We start from the raw sequence: 19,166 nt of genomic DNA, 5'->3' as shown, positions 1-19,166 counted from the left end.
GTTTAATCAGTTGATTTGAAAATGACATTCAAATTTGTGTAATCCATAATGTAAGACAAGTTTTCTTTGGTTAATTTCCGTTTATTTTACACGTTATAAGTTTTGGCTGGTTGAAACATTGGCCAGTAGTTAGTTGTTTTCTTGAGTTAATTTTCATTTGTTTTACACGCGATAAGTTTTAGCTGGCCGAAACATTGATTAGTAGTTGATTTCTATGATTTATGTTACATAAGGGTATTTTCGATATTTTCTAACCATTTATTTATGTAAATGACTAGATTACAAAATTTACCAAACGTTAGCTACATCTTTAAATCATGTTTGAAATTGGCTACGTTGCTAAATAACAAAAGAGTGAAGCCCCGTTAACAAATCAGGATCAATATGTTGTCTCAATTTCTAGGTCTATAACTTGCCCCGTTTCAAAATAATTTCTAAATCCGTATTTCAAATTTCTTTTAGGATTTATTTATCGTTTAAGTGAATTAGGCTTAGGACCTAAAGGACCTTAAAAAAAAAAAAAAAAAAAAAAAAAACACTTTGATTACCAGTGCCCAGAACAATTTATCGCAATTAAATACCAGCACTTAATCTAACACCCGACTCAATCTACCAAAGATGCTGACAAATTTCTTGATTTACAAGACATATTCATTGCTCGATTCAATACTAAAATTTAACCGATCCATTTGGATAGTTATGTGCAGTACCCTCCATAAATATCATTGACTCGAGACGAGTGTGAAATTGTCTTTCTACCCCTTTAGTCATTTTGTCATCTTCATTCAAGTCTTGGTTTGTGAATAAGAAAGATATATTTGGAAGTATACGATACTTTAGTCACAAATACAATTTCTCATATAGTGATCCTAGTTTATTATTTACCTAGACATCAACCAAGCATGGATTGATATTTATCCAGTATGACTCAAATCATACTCCCAACTGGCGAGGTATCAACTGTCGAATCAAGGCTCGCTCATGAACGAGTCAAAGAGTATAACCAGTCTCACATTGTATATCTTGTTCACCTCAGGACTAAGGTAATCACATTATTATCCCATTCTCATCTTATCACGTCGTCTTGTTCTTGTTCAATATGCTCTCAACATGTCAAGATCAACAGAGTCACGACTCTCTACGTCAAGGATATCAGCATCGAACTGTTTGATCTACTCGTCTTATCATAGACCGACTGTCCGGATCAGTCTTATGGATCAAGAAATATATTAGAGTTTGATTTGGGATGACCAACTTGCTAGTCTCTACTTAATCATCCTTTTGTTAGAAACAATCTCGGGGCATACAAATAGTCTATATATAAGGAAATCTGGTCGATATGCTTATAAGGATTCACTGTATAAGCATTTCTACTTTCTTAATTACTCATAATTACTATCAGAAATCGGGTTTATGGGCATAAAATCCTTCACCAGGCACAAAGCTTATTGTCTGTGTCCAACTATGCGCCCGTGTGGTGATTTACGTATATATACACATAAACATTTATTTCATATGCTTTTCGTCGGCATTTCCATCTGTACTTTTGTTTTATCATTTAATTATTTTCTTTCATTTTTCGATCGGCAATCCCATAACCCGACATCAACGGCCATGGTCTAATCCTTGATTTCACTATATGCATTTAACATTTGTTGTATTAGATTTGCCTTTCCCCTACGAAGTCGAGCAATTCACCCACGCAAATGAAGAGTTCTCGTTCGTTAGCTCACCCGAAACAGAAACAAAAAAATTACTTACATGATGTTAGTTATCCGTTTGTTGCTTGAGAAATTGGAGGTCCTTCATTTGCATTTCAACTGCTTCTTTGGACAAAACCTTTGGCTGAGGAATGCCAGTTTCGCCTTCAGAGACCTTGGTTGCCCTATCCTTGACAATCCTGCTGATCTCAGCCTTGTCAACTCCCGGAAAAACTGTGCGGAGCATGATGTTCAGAAGCCTCTCGTCTTCTTCTTCGATAGGCTCTGTCCCAAAGCAACAAACGTAGATCGCTTCTACTGCTTTCTCAACCCGAGCCTCCATCGGAATCGTTGTCGCTTCGCCTTTTGACCTCGATCGTTTCTAAACATCGGAAATGACGCTCGATGAAAAACTAATAAAGCACCAACTTTATGATAAACCATATAAAGGACATTTGATACTGTCAATAAACACAATTCTTCTGCTCCCCGTACACAGAAACAAACAATTTTGTTAAAAAAAAAAAAATACTCGTTTAAACACAGGCATAATGTTAATCTGATCATGATAATCTCTGCAACACTGCACATTCAGCTCAAATGTTGGTTTCCCAAGGAAATTGTTGCCTAGTTTATTTATTTTATTTATTTGAAAATGGTTAAAGAGGATGGATCGGAAAAGGCTGTTGATCATCTGGATAATCTAATCTGACTAATTTTTCAAACATTCTGCACGTGCAGCTCAAGAAGAACAAGAATGTTAATTTTATTTATTTTTGGAAATGGTTAATAAATAAATAAAAAGAAAAGAAAAAGAAAAGATGTACCTCTCTGGCCTCATTCATGGTGGCAAGGAAAGTCTCTTCCTCGAACTCGATGTCGTTGGAGATCCTGAGCCTGGCAGCGCCTTCCAAGATCTCCTCCGATTTCAGAAGCCCCGCTCCGACCGCCGCCAGCCAGCAACACATCAGCGGATACAACGGATCTCCGGCCTAACCACACAACCACCGACCATTAGCGAGTGAATCTCGAGCTGTGTGTACAGATACAGATCTAGGTCTCAATTACCCGGCCGTGCCTGGTCTGGAAGTCGTAGAAGGCTCTGGATTCGAAGGGAGTGCACTTCTTGCCGACGCGGCGGCGGAACTCGGCGAAGTCGATGATGTCGCCGCCGACGCCGCCCTCGTCGCTGGCGATCCTGACGAGGAGGCCGAGAACCGGCAGTGCTCCGATGACTTTGCTGGCGAAGCTCGAGAGCGAGTTCGAATTCTCCATGTACGCTCTCACCACCACTGCCACTGATTCTGACCGCCTCCAGATCTGCCGCCGCCTCAGGAACGGGTTTCTGGTCGAGATTTGCAGAGACCACGACGGAGTGGCTGTCGTGACGACCACCATGGCGGAATTCGGGAAGAAAAAAAAGAAAAGAGGAAAGTGAGAGTCAGATTATGATGTATGTATTTATGTAATTCTGGCCTCTCGTTTATGTACGTTATCCTCTTGAGGAAACATGCTTTTTTGTGCTACGGCTACAATCGTAGTTAAAACTTTAACTTAAAAGTCCACCTTTTTACTTTTTTAATTTCTCGCGTTTATGAGTGAAATGCGTCATATGATATTATACACGAATATTTTTCTATTTTTTAACTGGACACCTATAGAGTAAAATAGGTCATAAAGTCCACCTTGTTACATCTTATAAGCACTTGCTATTATGCCTAATGCCTCACACAAGTATAGGATCAACTTGAATCTGGGCATTAGGTCGAAACTCGAAACTGCCCTTTCCATTTTTTGTTGATCGCGACTTCCAATGCTTAATGAAAGTTCCCACCTTAAGGACTAGAAGTTACACCCGCGGAACATAAATTTTCGATTTAAAAATTAGAAATTTCCGCTTAAAAAAATTGATAAAGATTCAATATGAGTCCAACAGTATAATTTTTAATTTTTTATTAATAAAAATCAAAATATAGAAAGCAAAAAAATTCAAAAGATAGGACTTTCGAGTTGTACCATCGTATATTCTTAGGGAATTTGCGTCAATGTCACAAATTCGTCGGATTTTTGCATTTGTGTCACAAAGCTGTCAAAATTGCATTTGTGTCACATATTTACATTCGTGTCACATGTGCAAATTTCAAATTACTTCCTCTCATCATTTAATCTTTTTATTAGTTACTCCATGTCTTCTGAATTTTTACAATACCTCATTAAAAATCACTTCATTTTCCTTTAAAACTTTATAAAATTTTTAGGTGTGACTTATTTGCAATTGGATTGCCAATTTGTGACATAAGATGCAAATACCACTATATTCTTAGGTCTTCTATTGATACCAATTTAGAAGTCCATCGAAACAAAATTTCTCGTGGGCCTCTCCTACTAACAGTTTTGGCCCCTTTCATTTCCGTTGACCGTTTAGTGAAAATCAAATTCGTATTTTATAAGAATAATAAATTTGTTTGGTGATTTTGATGTGCTTTAATAAATTATTATAAAGTAAGTGTTCTAATATTTTTTTTGGCTCGCAGTAAATATTTTAATACGAGCTATACGTATGAGGGAAAAATGTTAAATCATACAAATTTGATGAGAAACATAACCAACTAGCTATATCAATTATGTGAGTGCTAGCAATTACATACCAATATTATTTGACTTTCTACAATTGTTAAAATGTTAACTTTGAAAAGGAAAAAAAAATATTATTCATTATAAACTTTTAGCATAGAGGTAGTTTACCATTTCAATTTTTTTTTTTTTAAATAGGTTCTTGGGAAGTTTTAGTTTGGTAACTGGAAATTCCGGCTTAATATTTTAGAATACCCAAACTGACCCAGCCCAAAGCTAATAACAGGCCAGACAGAGTTTAGCCAAATGGGCTAAATATTCAGCCCTTTTTTTCTCGGTTGTTTCTATATAATGGTGCTACTGTGTGGACAAGACCATGCAATAATAACTGCAATTTATACATCTTACCGTATATATTCCAATCCCACGGTTTACAACGATCCCCCACTCCCTATGCCAAAGAATTTTTCTTTTACGTATCTTGTCTCTGCTTTTTGGTCTCCAAAATTAATAAATAAAAAAAGAGTGACGTAAATAAATAGAAAAGAATTGTTTGAATATTTAATTAGCGGACGCGAGAGGGCATTGGAATAGAGTTAAATCGGGGAATTTGAGATCCGATATCAATCTCTCTCAAGGTGCTCTTTGTCCCTTATCGGCTCACGTTCTCACTTTCTCGCCCCCACACCCAAAATTTTCCCACCCAAAAACCCAAGCTGAAAAAGGAAAAAATAAAAGAAAAAAAGAAACGAAACGAAATACTATTGTTATTTTTAATTTATTTTTTTTAGATAGAGAAAGAGAGGAAGAGAGAGAGAGGGCTTTGTTCGCCAGAGAGTAGGGAATTAGCGAGCGAAAGAAAGAGATAATAGAGAGAGAGAGAGATAAAGAGCATATAGCGATAGCCAAAGCAAACCCTAGGAATCATAATAACTTATTTGCCCTTCTTTATCTTCTTCTTCGATCCGATTCCGAGGAAATCTACGGCGTCAGGTTTGTTGATCTTTCCCTCTCTGTGCTTGTGCGTGACTCGCTCATCGGAATATTTTTGAAAACCCTCGGAGGTTCTCTGCGCAGGCGGTTTCCGATAAGATCCGGAGTATTTATTGTGGGCGTAGGGCTGGGCTGTGGTTGCCCATGCGATAGAGAGGCGTTTTGATGCCGCCGGAACCATTGCCGCCATGGGATCGGAAGGAGTTCTTCAGGGAGAGGAAGCACGACAGATCCGAGACCATCGGAGGCTCCGTCGCCAGATGGAGAGACTCCGCCCATCACGGCTCAAGGGACCTCAATCGCTGGGGATCCTCCGATATTCGAAGAACCGCAGGTATGTCTCTCTTTCCAATTTCCTTCCACTCCTTTCCTATCCTTTCCTTTCCGTCTTCTTGAAAAATCCCACGGTCGGTCGGAGAATAAAGGTTTTTTTTTTTTTTTTTTTTGGCCTCTTCTCCCAATATGTTTTCAAGGTTCTTTGTTAATTCTCGGTATGAATTTTATCCGGGTTCTGGGAAATTTTTTTTTTTTTATATCTTTTGCCTTATGTTTTCCGATTAAACTAGGTTTTTCTTTTTTACTATCTTGTTTCTTTGATTTTTGCGAAGTAATTATTTAGATCTGGGGTTTTCTCGCTTTCTTTATTCGTTACCCGTTCGTGGAGGGTGATGAGAATATATTTTATTTTCTCTAGAATGGTTTTTTTGTAAGATTTTATTATCACATACCTGTTTTGATTTTTTATTTTTTATTTTCTCTCTTTTTTTTTTTGAAATTTTCTGAAGGTCATGGTAAGCAGGGTGGGTGGCACTTTTTCCCGGAGGAATCTCAGCACGGTTACGCATCTTCTCGGTCCGGCGAAAAGGTCGGGGAAGATGAGAGTTTTCGTCCTTATTCTCGCGGGGAAGGGAGGTACGGAAGGAATAATAATCGGGATAATAGAGGGCCGTATAACCAAAGAGAATGGAGAGGCCAAGCCTGGGAAACCAATAGTGGCTTTTCGAACACGCCTGTGAGGGCACACGATGTTAGCAATGAGCACAAAGCCCGCGAAGACGTCCAATTGTATTCGTCTCATTCCAACGGTGGAGGTGGGTTTGGAAACACATGGGATCAAATTCGGCCGAGAGACCAACAAGACAAGACGAGCGGCTCTAATGTGTTCGCCCCGGCCCACAAGTGCGACGTCGAGAATGCCACGGGCTTAAACGATTGGAAGCCCATCAAGTGGACGCGATCCGGGAGCTTGTCGTCACGGGGCTCGGGTTTCAGCCACTTGAGTAGCTCGAAGAGTGGTGTTGGGGCTATTGAGCCGAGCGAACCAAAGGCCGAGTCGGAGACGAAAAATGTCACGCCCATCCGTTCTCCCTCGGGAGACGCTAATGCCTGTGTGACGTCTTCCACGGCGGCATCGGACGAGACATCCTCGCGGAAGAAGCCGCGCCTCGGATGGGGAGAGGGGTTGGCAAAGTATGAGAAGAAGAAAGTTGATGGTCCAGACGTTCCTGGTTGTAGTAAAGACGTTTCTGGGGATGTGGAAAATTGCCATCCGAGTTCTGTTGATAAGAGCCCGAGACTAATGAGCTCATCGGATTGTGGGTCCCCTGCAACTCCATCATCTGTTGCCTGCAGTTCTTCGCCAGGTACATTTGTCGACTTTACTTATTGTGGCTTGCTGTTTTATTTATTTATTAGTTTTTATGAAGAATCTTACTTTTCTTATATGATTTACTAGTGTATAATGGGAAGTGAAATATGTTTGAAGGGAGACATATGTAAAGACTAAGTAGGCTGATAGCTTTAATGAGGGTAACTGAATGATTTACATAATTGTTTTCCGCGTACACGATTAGACTTCACCAACTTCTATACTAAAATAGTTTACGACCTATGTGCTGGCCCATATTTTCAACTTTATCAATGTTCTGTTATGACTCGGGACATTGTTGTCTCAATTGCATGTATCTACTGTTATATATATATATATATATATATATATATAACATAAGAAAGGAAATGACTTGTGCACCCAGATTGTATAGTGAATACAGATTCTGCCAATACATGTTGCCGTATTGTTGATATGTTGTGTTTCTACTATCTATGCAATATTTGTTTACCCAAAGTTGGCTTGGCAAATTATTAGGTGCTTAATGTTGCTAAAAAATTTGGCATAGCACTGTGCAAGTAAGAATGTACATTCTGTTTTACTTTGAATTAATACTTTTCTTTAACCTTTTTTTTTATAAATCTTTTAGTAAATTGACATTGCAAGCTGATCTCGGATATTATTTCTATGATTTGTGATCTGCTTTATTCTAAGGAGTTTATTTTGGTTCTGTTTGGACAATATTATTCACTCTGAGTGTGTTCTCCTCGTGACAGGTCTGGAGGAGAAATCGTTTGGGAAGGCAGTAAATATTGATAATGATATTAATAATTTATGTGGTTCCCCTGGTCCTGCATCTCGGAATCATTGTGAAGAAGAGCTCTCGTTTAATTTAGAGAATTTGGATTCCAACTCATCGGATAACTTTGCAGCGGTTCTGTATGAATTGCTGCGGACAAGTGATTCAAATTCTATGGATTCCAGTTATATGAAGGCTACTGCGTTGAATAAAGTTCTTATATTGAAGGGCAACATTTCAAAGAATTTGGAGACGACTGAATCAGAGATTGATCTCCTTGAAACTGAACTCAAATCGTTGAATTCCATCGTTGGTGGCAGCTCTCCATCGGCCTCCTGTTCTTTGCTTCTGGTGAACAATGTAAAATCCATCAATGAACAGGGTGATGCTAAGGATTTGCTTTCTCGCCCACCTCCGCTGCAAATTCTTTCTTCTGGAGACGTAGCTACGGAGAAATCACCCGCTTTTAATGGAGGCCAAGAAGAAATTGTTGCAAATCACAAGGATGTTGATGTCGATAGTCCCGGAACGGTTACATCAAAGTTTGTTGAGCCGTTATCTATTGTAAAGCCTGTTTCTTCAGATGCGACACATCAAGCTACAGCGGATACAAGGGATGTTTGTTTGACCATCAAGGAAGTGCAAGACTCGAAGCATTGTTCTGGAGCGGGAATAAGCGACGTCTCTGCTCCTGAAGTGGGAGAAAAAACTGCTGCAGTCAACAGTTCTTCTGTTTTGGGTCCTGGGAACGAAATGTCACATGACGTGATTTTTTCGTCAAATAAAGAACTGGCAAAAGAAGCACATGAAGTATTTAATAAGTTATTGCCTCGGCGTGAATGCAAGTCAAAGATTGCTGACATCGGTAACGCGTCATCCTCCCAGCATTATGCGTCAACTAAAGAGAACTTTGCTGCAAGGAAGCGGTTTCTAAAGTTCAAGGAGAGAGTCATAATCTTGAAGTTTAAAGTTTTCCAGCACCTGTGGAAAGAAGATATGCGCTTGCTATCTATAAAGAAACAGCGTGCAAAATCTCATAAAAAATTTGAATTGAGCATGCGGTCATTGCACAATGGTTACCAGAAGCATCGATCTTCTATCCGTTCGCGCTTTTCTTCACCTGGTAAGCATTGATGTTTCTCCTTTTGCATTTCCATTTTTCCCATTTAGGAAGTTAAGTTAGGGTATGGACCTGAACTGTCTTGGTTTTTCATCTGTTCTTTATTGCATTTTTTTAAATGAAATTTTGGGATTAGCAAACGAAAGAATTTAACAAGATTGGTGTCATTTAACTGTAGAACGTCGGTGGGGTTGGGCAGGAAAACTAGTCCTCATTGAATAAAAAACACCACCATTGCTTTGTCTTGTGAAGAAGCAATCTTCCTATGTATATACTCTTCTAGTATATCATATGTGGCATCTTCTGAAATATATTCTTGGTTGAAATGTTCGTTCGCTATCATGTAAAAGATTAAAAAAATAATTGTTATTCCATGTAGCTTTTAACATACTGATTTCATTAAGATTGGAAATATAGCTCCCAATTATCAATAAATTGTTTGTTACTTATTTTGTGTAGTCACCAGTTAGACTAGAAATAGCATAACATGCCTGTGATATTCTCTTATTTTATCAGAATAAATTGTTTGTTACTTATTTGTATAGCACCAGTTAGACTTCAAAAAGCATAACATGCCTGTGATATCCTCTCTTACCAGAATTTTTTGAATTCATTTCGCAGCAGGAAGTATAAGTCTGGTACCAACAACTGAAGTTATTAATTTCACAAAGAAGCTACTGGAGGAGTCGCAACCAAAGCTTTATCATGACACTTTGAAGATGCCTGCGCTCATCTTGGACAAGAGAGAGAAGATTGCATCGAGGTTTATCTCTGATAATGGATTGGTTGAAGATCCTTGTGCTGTCGAGAAAGCAAGAGCTATTATGAATCCATGGACACCTGCGGAGAAAGAGATTTTCATGGAGAAATTCGCCATTATAGGGAAGGATTTTAAAAAGATTGCCTCTTTTCTTGATCACAAGACGACTGCTGACTGTGTTGACTTCTACTACAAAAACCACAAGTCTGATTGTTTTGAGAAGAAGAAGAAGCTGGATGTAAGTAAGCAAGAAAAGTCTTGTACCAACAGCAATTATATGATGACGTTGGGGAAAAGATGGAATCGCGAGAGGAATTCTGCTTCCCTTGATATTCTCGGTGCAGCTTCGGCGATCGCTGCTAAAGCAGATAGCAGTATGAGAAACCGCCATGGATCTTCAAGAAGGCTGATTTTGGGAGGGTGTGGCCAATCAAAAGCAGCATGGGGTGATGATGGAATTGCAGAAAGGTCGAGCAGTTTTGACTTTGTTGGGAATGAAAGAGAAACAGCTGCTGCAGATGTCTTAGCTGGTATCTGCGGGTCTGTGTCATCCGAGGCAATGAGTTCTTGTATCACGAGCTCGGCTGATCCTGGAGACAGCTACCGGGACTGGAAGTGCCAGAAAAGTTCCACATTCCGACGGCCGTTCACACCAGATGTTATGCAGAATGGTGATGATGAGACCTGTTCCGACGAGAGTTGTGGAGAAATGGATTCTACTGATTGGACAGATGAGGAAAAGTCTGTCTTCATTCAGGCTGTTTCTTCTTATGGCAGGGATTTTTCGAAGATATCTCACTGTGTTAGGACAAGGTCCCGGGATCAGTGCAAGGTTTTCTTTAGTAAGGCGAGGAAGTGCCTTGGACTTGATCTGATGCATCCCGAACCAGGGAGTGAGAGAATGTCAGTGGGGGATGGGGGAAATGGAAGTGGAAGTGGTTCTGACAATGTGTGTGCTCTAGAAGTGGGCTCGGGAGCTTGCAGCGATAAGTCTGGTTCCAAAATGGACGATGACTTGCCTTTGAAGCCTATGAAGATGAACCACGCTGTATCCGATCCCGCAGAGACCGTCACTTCACAAACTGCATTGATCGGAGCAACCTTGAAAAGCGAGGAACCTGTAGATCATAATTCAGAAAACGTTGGAGGTCCAGAACCTCACGAGTCTGATGGTTCCCAGAGCTGGGGTCGGCCTAATGCTGTTTCCGAGGGTGACAGCAATGTTGTGGTCGGTGTCGATGATCAATCGGAGATGGTACTTGTGAATGAGAGTGAATCTGTGTTGGTCAGTTTGGACTCTGGAAGGAAAGACACGACTGAAGTTGGTGCGGAATCACAGTCTACTTGTGCAGAGCCTGTTAAACCTGTACCTACAGTAGATGCCAATCCTGTTACTGACGAAATGGAGGTTGATGAAAAGAGAAATGCAAGTCCGGCTAGGCAGAGTAGCTCTCTATGGGATGCAAAGTCAGCAGGAATTGCCTCACAGTTTGCTGCTGATGGTTCTAGTTTGGCTTTCTGTCTGAACGGGAACTATCAGAAGCATCCTATATCTCTTGCTTCGGTGTCAGCACAGAGAGAGAACAGTGTGGATTTTCAGGCTAGCAGTGGTGGGTGTCGCGTATCTACTATTTTTAGAGATGAATCTCGAGAGCATCTAACAGGTCTGCCTTTGTTAACCAATGCTGAATCCTCCCAGGTAGCTCTCGGGGGCTTCCCTTCCCAAATGCCAGTTCAGAAGGAGATGCACGGAGTGGTCAGCTGCAGAAATCTCGGTGTAGCTCCGAGCCTCTTGACTTCCGACCGGGCTAGCGCTGACCCGTTTACATCGCACGCTTACTATCTTCAGAAGTGTAGCACTACTTCGAAACCTCCATGTTCAGTCGCCGATTTTCCGCTCGTGTCTCAGAAGATCGAACAAGCGATGATCGAACGCTCAAAAGCCCATTCGCGAAGTTTGTCAGATTCAGAAAACTCGAGCAGAAGGAGCGGAGGTGACGTGAAACTATTTGGCAAGATACTGAGTAATCCCTCGTCGGGGCAGAAGGCAAATGGGAATCATTGCGAGAAAGAAAGAGAAGAAAGAGGAAGCCTCACTCACCACCACCACCACAAGTTAAGCAACAAGTCCTCCACAAACCTAAAATTTTCCAACCTCCACAACACAGACGGAGCTGTCTTTAAGTTCGACCCGAGTAGCTATCTGGGCCTCGAAAACGTTCATATGAGAAGTTATGCTTACTGGGATTCTGCGATCGTACTCGCAGAGTGCCCCAACGGTTTCACCAACTTCACCACCCCCGGTGGGAAAATCGACCATACCACTGATCGAGGCAACGTGTTTCCGGCGAGGGAAATCGGCGGGAGTGAAGGGTTGGTCGATTTCCGGCGAGGCAACGGTGGGAAGGTACAACCATACACGGTAGATATGAGAGAGGCTTTGGCAGGGTTTCAGCACCCGGGGCGGGGAGTTGTCGGGGTGAACATGGTGGGGAGAGGAGGGATTGTGGTCGGCGGGACCGGTGGGGTTTCAGATCCGGTGGCGGCGCTGAAACTCCACTTTGCAAAGACGGCAGAGACTCGCGGAGAGGAGGGAACTAGGGGGACATAGCCATAGTAGTCAGGTCACATGTTGTACTGAGATTGGTTTTCCCAGAACAAGGAAAAGAAAAGAAATGGAGGCCTTTCTTTTTGAAGCAGCAAGTATTCTTTAATAGATTGCTGCTGTGTATTATAGTGTTTTTTTATAATTTTTTTTTTCAATGAAATGATGATAGGCGATAGATGGTTCTCTCGAAGACCAATGTCTTTTTGGTAAAAAAAAAAAAAAAAAAATCTTCTGTTTCTGCTCCGTAGGTGCTTTGTAATATTCTAGCTACTTTGTATTTGTTGTATTTGATGCCAGGGAAAAAAAAATACACAATAATCTGTGAAAGTTGGGGAGAGTTTATTTTAGGTTATTTACACATTTGACGAGGCACCAAATCTAACGTTGATTGAGGATCTATTCTCCGCCTGTTCCCCTAGAGCTTAGATTCTACAAAGCAAACACGTGAATTGCCCATTTTTTATTTTTATTATTACTACTTCCTGCTTTATTCCCTTAAATAAATGGTTGGTTTTGTACAAATTCCCCTACTGCTTAGTCGTACAGTAAGCAAGTCATTACTGACGTGTCCAATATCTGGTAATTAATGTATATTTCGACACTTGCTAGATCTGGTAACTTGCTACGATTGTTTTCTATAAACGTGTAAAATTCTGTAGTCTTTCATCCTCATACTAGAAAACAAAAAAGCTGTCAAGCCGTCATCACCCAGTTTAACATAATCATATTTAAATGGCACTGATTATGGCGACTCATTGAAATGAAGGTCAAATTCGTTCACGTCGAACTACAGGTATACCTATACACACTACATAAATAAAAATTGATCGATGAGGTATTTGCGTGCACGTCTAACTGTGATTTATTATTTTTTATAATTAGAGGAAATTATAGATTCATTCTTCTAAACATTAGACGAAACTTTAAAGCTTTTCTAAAATGAAATACAAAATTCTATCAAAAGTTTGATTACCCGAAAAAAATAAAGGCTGCTTTTGGAGAAACAGACTTCTTCTATGAATCTTTAAACTCTTGAGCTTCTTGGCTTGTTCGGAGATTCTGCGGGAGAGGTGCCACGATTCTGATTACCTATAAGTCACAATGCCATTAGAACTGCATTCAAGGATTTAATGTTCGCTTTTTTACTTCATCAGATTATTACTAAACAAATTCAGAAAAATGACTAGTCACTGGTTTGACAATATTGCTAAGAAAAGACTGCACCCAAGACCATGAAGCTGCAAGGCCCAAGACGTGTAACTGAATCTCGATGGATCTGCTGACCGGGGAAGTTTTAGCCCTAGTCCCTATTTCGTGATGAGAGCGGAATAAATCGACAATATCTGACATGTTTTCCATCCCAACCATCTCCTTCAGGCTCGACTTGAAGTTACGATATCATAAAATCCACATGCGCGGCAAAGACATTTCCGAACTCACGAAGACCATAATGAGTTATTAGTGATGCCACTCAGCCTTGCCAACGAACCAACCACCTTCCAAGCTCTCATGAATGACATCTTCGGCGCTGATCTTCGTAAGTTCTTACTAGTAATTTTCAATGCCATTTTGGTTTATCGTCGATACTTGCACGACCACTTTGGTCACTCGGCCACCATGGTGAAGGCCCTCAACGAGCTCGTATCGTATATGCACCACGAGAAGTCAGTCCAGCTCAAGTACACGTGCAAAATTTGAAGCCATGCTCCATTGGACTGCACCGGTTATCATAGGCAAACGGTGGTGCATTATGGTCCACAGCTTAGACGGATAACTTCCAGTGGAATGAGAACTCGACACGCTGTTCAATTGCCGAAACCCATAATGATGTTTGTGCCCGTTATCAGCTCCCAAAATACAGACGCAATGCAACACCACCGACCCATCGCACACTTTAGCCATGCTGTCACCACGAGGCCAAGCTAAAATTCTTTTTGGAGCGAGAATTGATGGCGATTGTCTTGGAACGACCTTGTTCGCCACAAGTTTACCACCCGATTGGCTCAACGGAGCCTCAGAGTATCTTTGTGAGCGACTCGTTAAACGTGCTCCGTCCTGGGTTGACACGAAGGTGACATTCATAGCTTTGACCATCAGCGCTCCCGATTGTTGGATCACTTTCTGAGGCCCAAGAGTCCCAGGTATTTTCAGATCTTAACGAGGATTGAGATCTAAGAAGAGTAGCAGAGCCTCTCGGAGCCTTCCTTGTACTGTTCTTTGCTTTATATTTTTTCCTCTTGAATATAATATCTAGCTTTTTCCTACTCGGAACATCTTCTATTAAATATTTCATACCTGATCCTTATCAAGTCACATGCACTGTCGTTTAGAAAATTATCAGGCGTACCTCATTAGTTGTAGGGTGAGACAGAGTGACTTGATGAGCATGTAAGCTATAGCCACAATCTCCAGGAAGGGGTTTAGCTGGCCTCAGAAAACCTCTGCACATATATGATTCATAAGATTGAGGTAGAAAAATAAATTATGTAATGAATGCCATTATGTTTGTCCATACTCAGACATTACGAAAACAAGTTATAGAGTTTGAATAATGCATAATGAAGAGAAATTTCTGAAAAGATACCGTGAGCCTCCAGGACCAACATTTCATGCAAGCTTTTATAAGCAGAGCATTTTTGTCAACCAACATTACGAGTTACGATAGTAACGTAGAAACATGATGTCTGTCACTCTGAAATATACTAACCTTAATATGCTATACATGATCACAAGTTGGATCAGCACCCAATCTAATTATATGTGAAAACTTACAATCTAAATCCAATCAATAGTGATTGGAAAAAATTACTACTAATTCTACATGTGTGCACGTTTGTGTTCATCTCAAATTTAGTTCTAAAAACTCATACCCATCTGGTGCAAAACTGTCATCAATATCCACAGATTCACAGTCAAAACGCTGCGGTATTCCACCAACATCGTAAAGAGGGTCACCTGTCAAAATGGAAAAAGACGATTTGTAAACAAAGAAAAAAAAAGGCTGATATAAAAAAGCCAGAGCTGCAATGCAAAAATTATTTTAATTTTTCACATTTTTTTTTTGTTTTTGAAAGAGACCTTTCTTTTCAATTAGTTTTCTACAAAAAATATTTAGTTTTTGCAAGAGACCTTTCTTTTCAATTAGTTTTCCACAAGAAATATTTAGTTTTGGAATGGAACATTTCTATTTCAACAAAGGTACCTTACTAAGACAGATGACAACTATTAGCTAAAACATATTTGTTTTTATTATTATAGTAAGATAATACATAACTCCTTTATGTCTATTAGTTTCTAACATTTGATGAAAAACACATCTATCATGTGACTTTATCCTCTCTTCAACTGAAAGGAACTACATCATAGGATTGTGAAGTTTACCCTTCAGGGGATGTCCAATGAAAGAGAGATGTATACGAATTTGATGTGGTCGGCCCGACTGAATTTCGACCTGACATAGGAACACGATAGGAATAGCTTAGGAGTCTAATGAGTATCCCAAAGAACAAAACACACAAAAATCCTTATTTAAACTATATCTTGAAGCAGCATTATAAATCTCAGGTTGTGTTATCTAAAGGAATCTACACACTGAGCCAATATGATGAATTAGCGCCATTTATAGTACAGTGTCATGGGAATGGCAACATTTATGTTAAAATTTATATTCGTTGCCAATATTATGGTGTTATAGGAGTTCTTAAAACTTTGTTATGCCTTGAATTACTCTACTGAAGCATCTGCAGAGTGTTCTCAGATCTCATTAACAAATCGTAGTAATTAGAAAATTAAAGTATCATCTGGAGCACCTGAACCAGCGTACAGTTTTTGTCTGCATCTCTCTCTAGGACTTCAATTTTGCTAAGAGCTTGTTTTCCTGGACAGAGACAAAAAAAAAAAAGGAAAACGTACGCATGATTCATCATTTGAGCAAATATAATCCTTATAAGCAAACACGAGGTTTTTAAAATAATAGTGCAGAATCATGGACTAGCAAGTGCTACAGAAACGGAAAATAATTGAAAGAGATAAATATATGGAAGTAACCTGAGGAAGAAGCGACATACAATCCTTTTGCGACACCGGGATACTGTACTATTCCTATTGGCTGGTCAACGACAACCTGGTGCATTTTTTTCATAATCATAATCAGAAAACAAATTATGAGTCATGCACAAGAAATTTACCATCTTTATGGATCATCAAATATCTACTTAGGAATGGAGATAGCATTAATAGCTTGTGACAAGAAGGGGCAGTATGTAGATAATCACTACTCAGGGCCAAACACTTTACCTTATCATCACAGACTATTCCCGTTACGAGTGCTCGATAAACCTTTATAATTTTTCTTGTTGCCTTGTGTTCCTTACTGGTTTGACTGATTTATTGAAGATTAAGGAGCCAAAGTTATCAAAATGAATAAACAAACTAAGCAGTTCAATTAAAAACTACAGGCTTTGTAAGAGTAGTCGGATTTAAGGTAATCAAGCACCAATTGCCAATTCAAATCTCATCATAAATATTTTTATACCGGACATCTTTCTTTTACCTTCGATCTCCAATACAAGAAGTCCCATCAGCAAAATATGCTGCAAGTTGACTTTTGGAAGATTTGGTCTTTGCACAAAGCAAAATCCCTAAAATAAAATTTTAAACAAGTTAAGAAAGCTTAAGAATTGCCAAATAAATTAGTCTCATTGTTTCAGTATCTAAGCATATCTTTATTACGATAGCTGTTCGGATTATATGTTATCATAGGACAAAAATTGATAATCTCCTACAGACAAGCAAAGCTTCACAATGGTTATAATAATCACATAATTTCTTTGTCAAGCGAAAAAAAACTGATCAAATCACCTGATGTACCCCTTCCAAGCCGGTGAACTGGAGCGTTATGTTGAGAAGAGCTCTGCTTGGTTGCCCGCCATTGGAGCTGCATTAGAACTGTCCGTTGCTGAAAAAGACCTCCAGGTAACACTTGTAGTCCAGATGGCTTATTAAGAGCAATCTGAAACGGGAAAGAGAAAAATCATGACTGGCACCAAAAAGAAGCATTTTCAGAATAGAACATGTTTTCCTACTGATAGAATTATTAAAAGCCGAAAGAAAGAAAAAAAAAAATCTAAAACTACAAAATATAGATTTCAGGATGTTACCATATCATCATCTTCATAAAGAACTTCGAGCATGTATGGAGCATCGGGCTCCCTCCAGGGAAGCCTGTGATATCCGAGCTTCGAACTAGTCCTAAAATTTACAAATTCTCAGAAACGTTAACGAATTATAATATTTCCTGGATTGTACAAGTCAAATTTAATGTCCATTAACAGACAACCTGAGGATTGTGTCAGGACACCTAACAACACCACCATCTACTGTTATCTGCAAATTAAATCGTTGTCGGAATCATGCAACGCCACGTTTCCAATACCGAGAAATGTTCTGCTTTTCAGTCCTTTTATGATACCTGCCCGTTCACAATTCGCTGCAACCAACTGCTCATCAATCAGACCAAGATGGAAAAAATATGAACACACTGAATATAATAGCGTTAGTTGCTTGTCCAACACTCCTTTCTCTCTTAGCAATATTCTTAAAAAAAAAAAAAAAAAGATAAATATCAATTTCCTGGTTAATAGTCATCGAATTGAACTTTGAAATAAATCTCTACATTGGCTTTCTGAAATGAAATTGATACCATTTAATCAAATTTCAATATGCTCGATTTAGAGAATCAAAAGAGAACAATAGTAGAATTTGAGAAAACCAACCCTTGTAGTGGAGCTGAATTCTTGTACTTCCTTGAGTAAAACGCGATCAGCGTCGAATCTGTAAATATTCACAAAGCACTGAATTGCCACGTATAAAAATCCAATACACAAGATATCGAAAAAAGAAGGAAAAAAAATCAGATTTTCAAGGCTTTTCTTTCTCTTGCGAGAAGAGCAGAAACGGGAGAGAGACCTGAATCGGAGGGACGAACGACGTCGTTGTAGGTCAAGCCTTCATTAAGATCTGGCCATGGCAATCCGAATCTCGCAACACTATTACCTCCAGAAGTTGAGTTCGACATTTCCGTACGAAAATGAGCATTAAGAAACAAAACCTGAAGTTGTGGCAACTTACAAGCGACAACTAAACTGGGTACGGAGATAAATATATTTATTTCTTTTTTTTTTGAAAAATTTAATTTGCATTGGTCAGTCCGGGGACTGAAGGCCGTAAACAGCGTCGCGATAGGTGATCATTGAATCTGGATCGTGGATTAAGATTATACCGAGAAGTCTTTGTTCTCTTCTGAATGTTCGTCGTATGAAACTTTAGGTTGGATATTTAATGACCATATTGATGATTTTTGTAAGTATAATTAAATATTTAATCGAACTCTTATCATTATTATTTATTTATTTATTTGTCACAAACGTATACAAAACTTAGTAAAGATTAATGAAATCTTAATATCAAATCATGTCAAAATAACTATAAATTTGTAAAATAAAAAATATCAGAAACGATTCTCACCCTCAATTCCCCTCCCCCCCCCCCCCCCGGATAACTGCTAGGTCTGTCATAAATGATAACTTCCATCTAGCGCACCCATATTTATATGGTGAAGATAATTGTTACAACGTTGTTTTGCTACCAAAAATGGCAACAAGTACTTCGGAATACAAACTTCAAAGTTCCTCCACTGGAGACTAAAGCTCGTTATTTGGAACTCGGAAAATGGGACTCTCGGAATCGTAAAAAATGGTACCGAGAAATCTCGAAACCATTTTTCACGGTACCGAGATTTCCCGGTATCATATTTCGCGGTTCTCGGATTCCCATATTTATTTATTTTTTATTTTATTTTAATTATGGATGATAATTTAGAGATGATGGAGTGTTGCATATAAACAAGTGAATGAATAATACAATAGTCTGGTAGGACTTATATAGTCATATAACCGAAAAACCCTAAATACAAAGATTACTAAAATACCCTTACACAATAATA

General features: G+C 39.3%; 3 protein-coding genes across 6 annotated transcripts; 1 reads left to right on the top strand and 2 right to left on the bottom strand.

Annotated features, from left to right (window-relative positions):
- Positions 1–1,640: 1,640 nt before the first annotated feature.
- Positions 1,641–3,180, bottom strand: PDE329 (calcium homeostasis regulator). Its single transcript, XM_089604323.1, has 3 exons — positions 2,769–3,180; positions 2,528–2,692; positions 1,641–2,082 (listed from the first exon to the last, which is right to left on the bottom strand). Exons 1-3 carry the CDS (start codon positions 3,096–3,098, stop codon positions 1,768–1,770), a joined length of 810 nt encoding a protein of 269 aa, XP_089460449.1. The 5' UTR covers positions 3,099–3,180; the 3' UTR covers positions 1,641–1,767.
- A 1,709-nt stretch (positions 3,181–4,889) lies between these two features.
- Positions 4,890–12,567, top strand: LOC149379398 (Duplicated homeodomain-like superfamily protein). Of its 3 annotated transcripts, XM_089602893.1 has the most exons (6): positions 4,890–5,267; positions 5,352–5,601; positions 6,053–6,910; positions 7,653–8,798; positions 9,417–11,165; positions 11,255–11,632. In XM_089602893.1, the coding sequence occupies exons 2-6, from the start codon at positions 5,433–5,435 to the stop codon at positions 11,365–11,367; spliced, it is 4,035 nt and encodes a 1,344-aa protein (XP_089459019.1). In that variant the 5' UTR covers positions 4,890–5,267; positions 5,352–5,432; the 3' UTR covers positions 11,368–11,632. The 3 variants fall into 3 exon arrangements, with proteins under 3 accessions (XP_089459019.1, XP_089459018.1, XP_089459017.1); XM_089602892.1 differs by having other exon boundaries at positions 4,896–5,267; positions 9,420–12,567; XM_089602891.1 differs by having other exon boundaries at positions 4,899–5,267; positions 9,417–12,567.
- A 64-nt stretch (positions 12,568–12,631) lies between these two features.
- LOC149379397 (Pseudouridine synthase family protein) lies at positions 12,632–18,506 on the bottom strand. Of its 2 annotated transcripts, none has more exons than XM_089602894.1 (14): positions 18,131–18,506; positions 17,938–17,995; positions 17,634–17,661; positions 17,499–17,548; positions 17,323–17,413; positions 17,024–17,174; positions 16,716–16,803; positions 16,460–16,544; positions 16,211–16,286; positions 15,973–16,040; positions 15,545–15,614; positions 15,034–15,118; positions 14,511–14,604; positions 12,632–13,252 (listed from the first exon to the last, which is right to left on the bottom strand). In XM_089602894.1, the coding sequence occupies exons 1-14, from the start codon at positions 18,237–18,239 to the stop codon at positions 13,178–13,180; spliced, it is 1,128 nt and encodes a 375-aa protein (XP_089459020.1). In that variant the 5' UTR covers positions 18,240–18,506; the 3' UTR covers positions 12,632–13,177. The 2 variants fall into 2 exon arrangements, with proteins under 2 accessions (XP_089459020.1, XP_089459021.1); XM_089602895.1 differs by having other exon boundaries at positions 12,633–13,252; positions 17,502–17,548.
- Between the last annotated feature and the right edge of the window lie 660 nt (positions 18,507–19,166).

Source organism: Urtica dioica, chromosome 12 (genome assembly GCF_054948205.1).
Source record: "Urtica dioica subsp. dioica isolate 48M chromosome 12, U.dioica_male_clone48M_v1_H2, whole genome shotgun sequence".
NCBI classification, from domain to species: Eukaryota; Viridiplantae; Streptophyta; class Magnoliopsida; order Rosales; family Urticaceae; genus Urtica; species Urtica dioica.
This window is presented reverse-complemented; position numbering and strand designations above follow the sequence as displayed.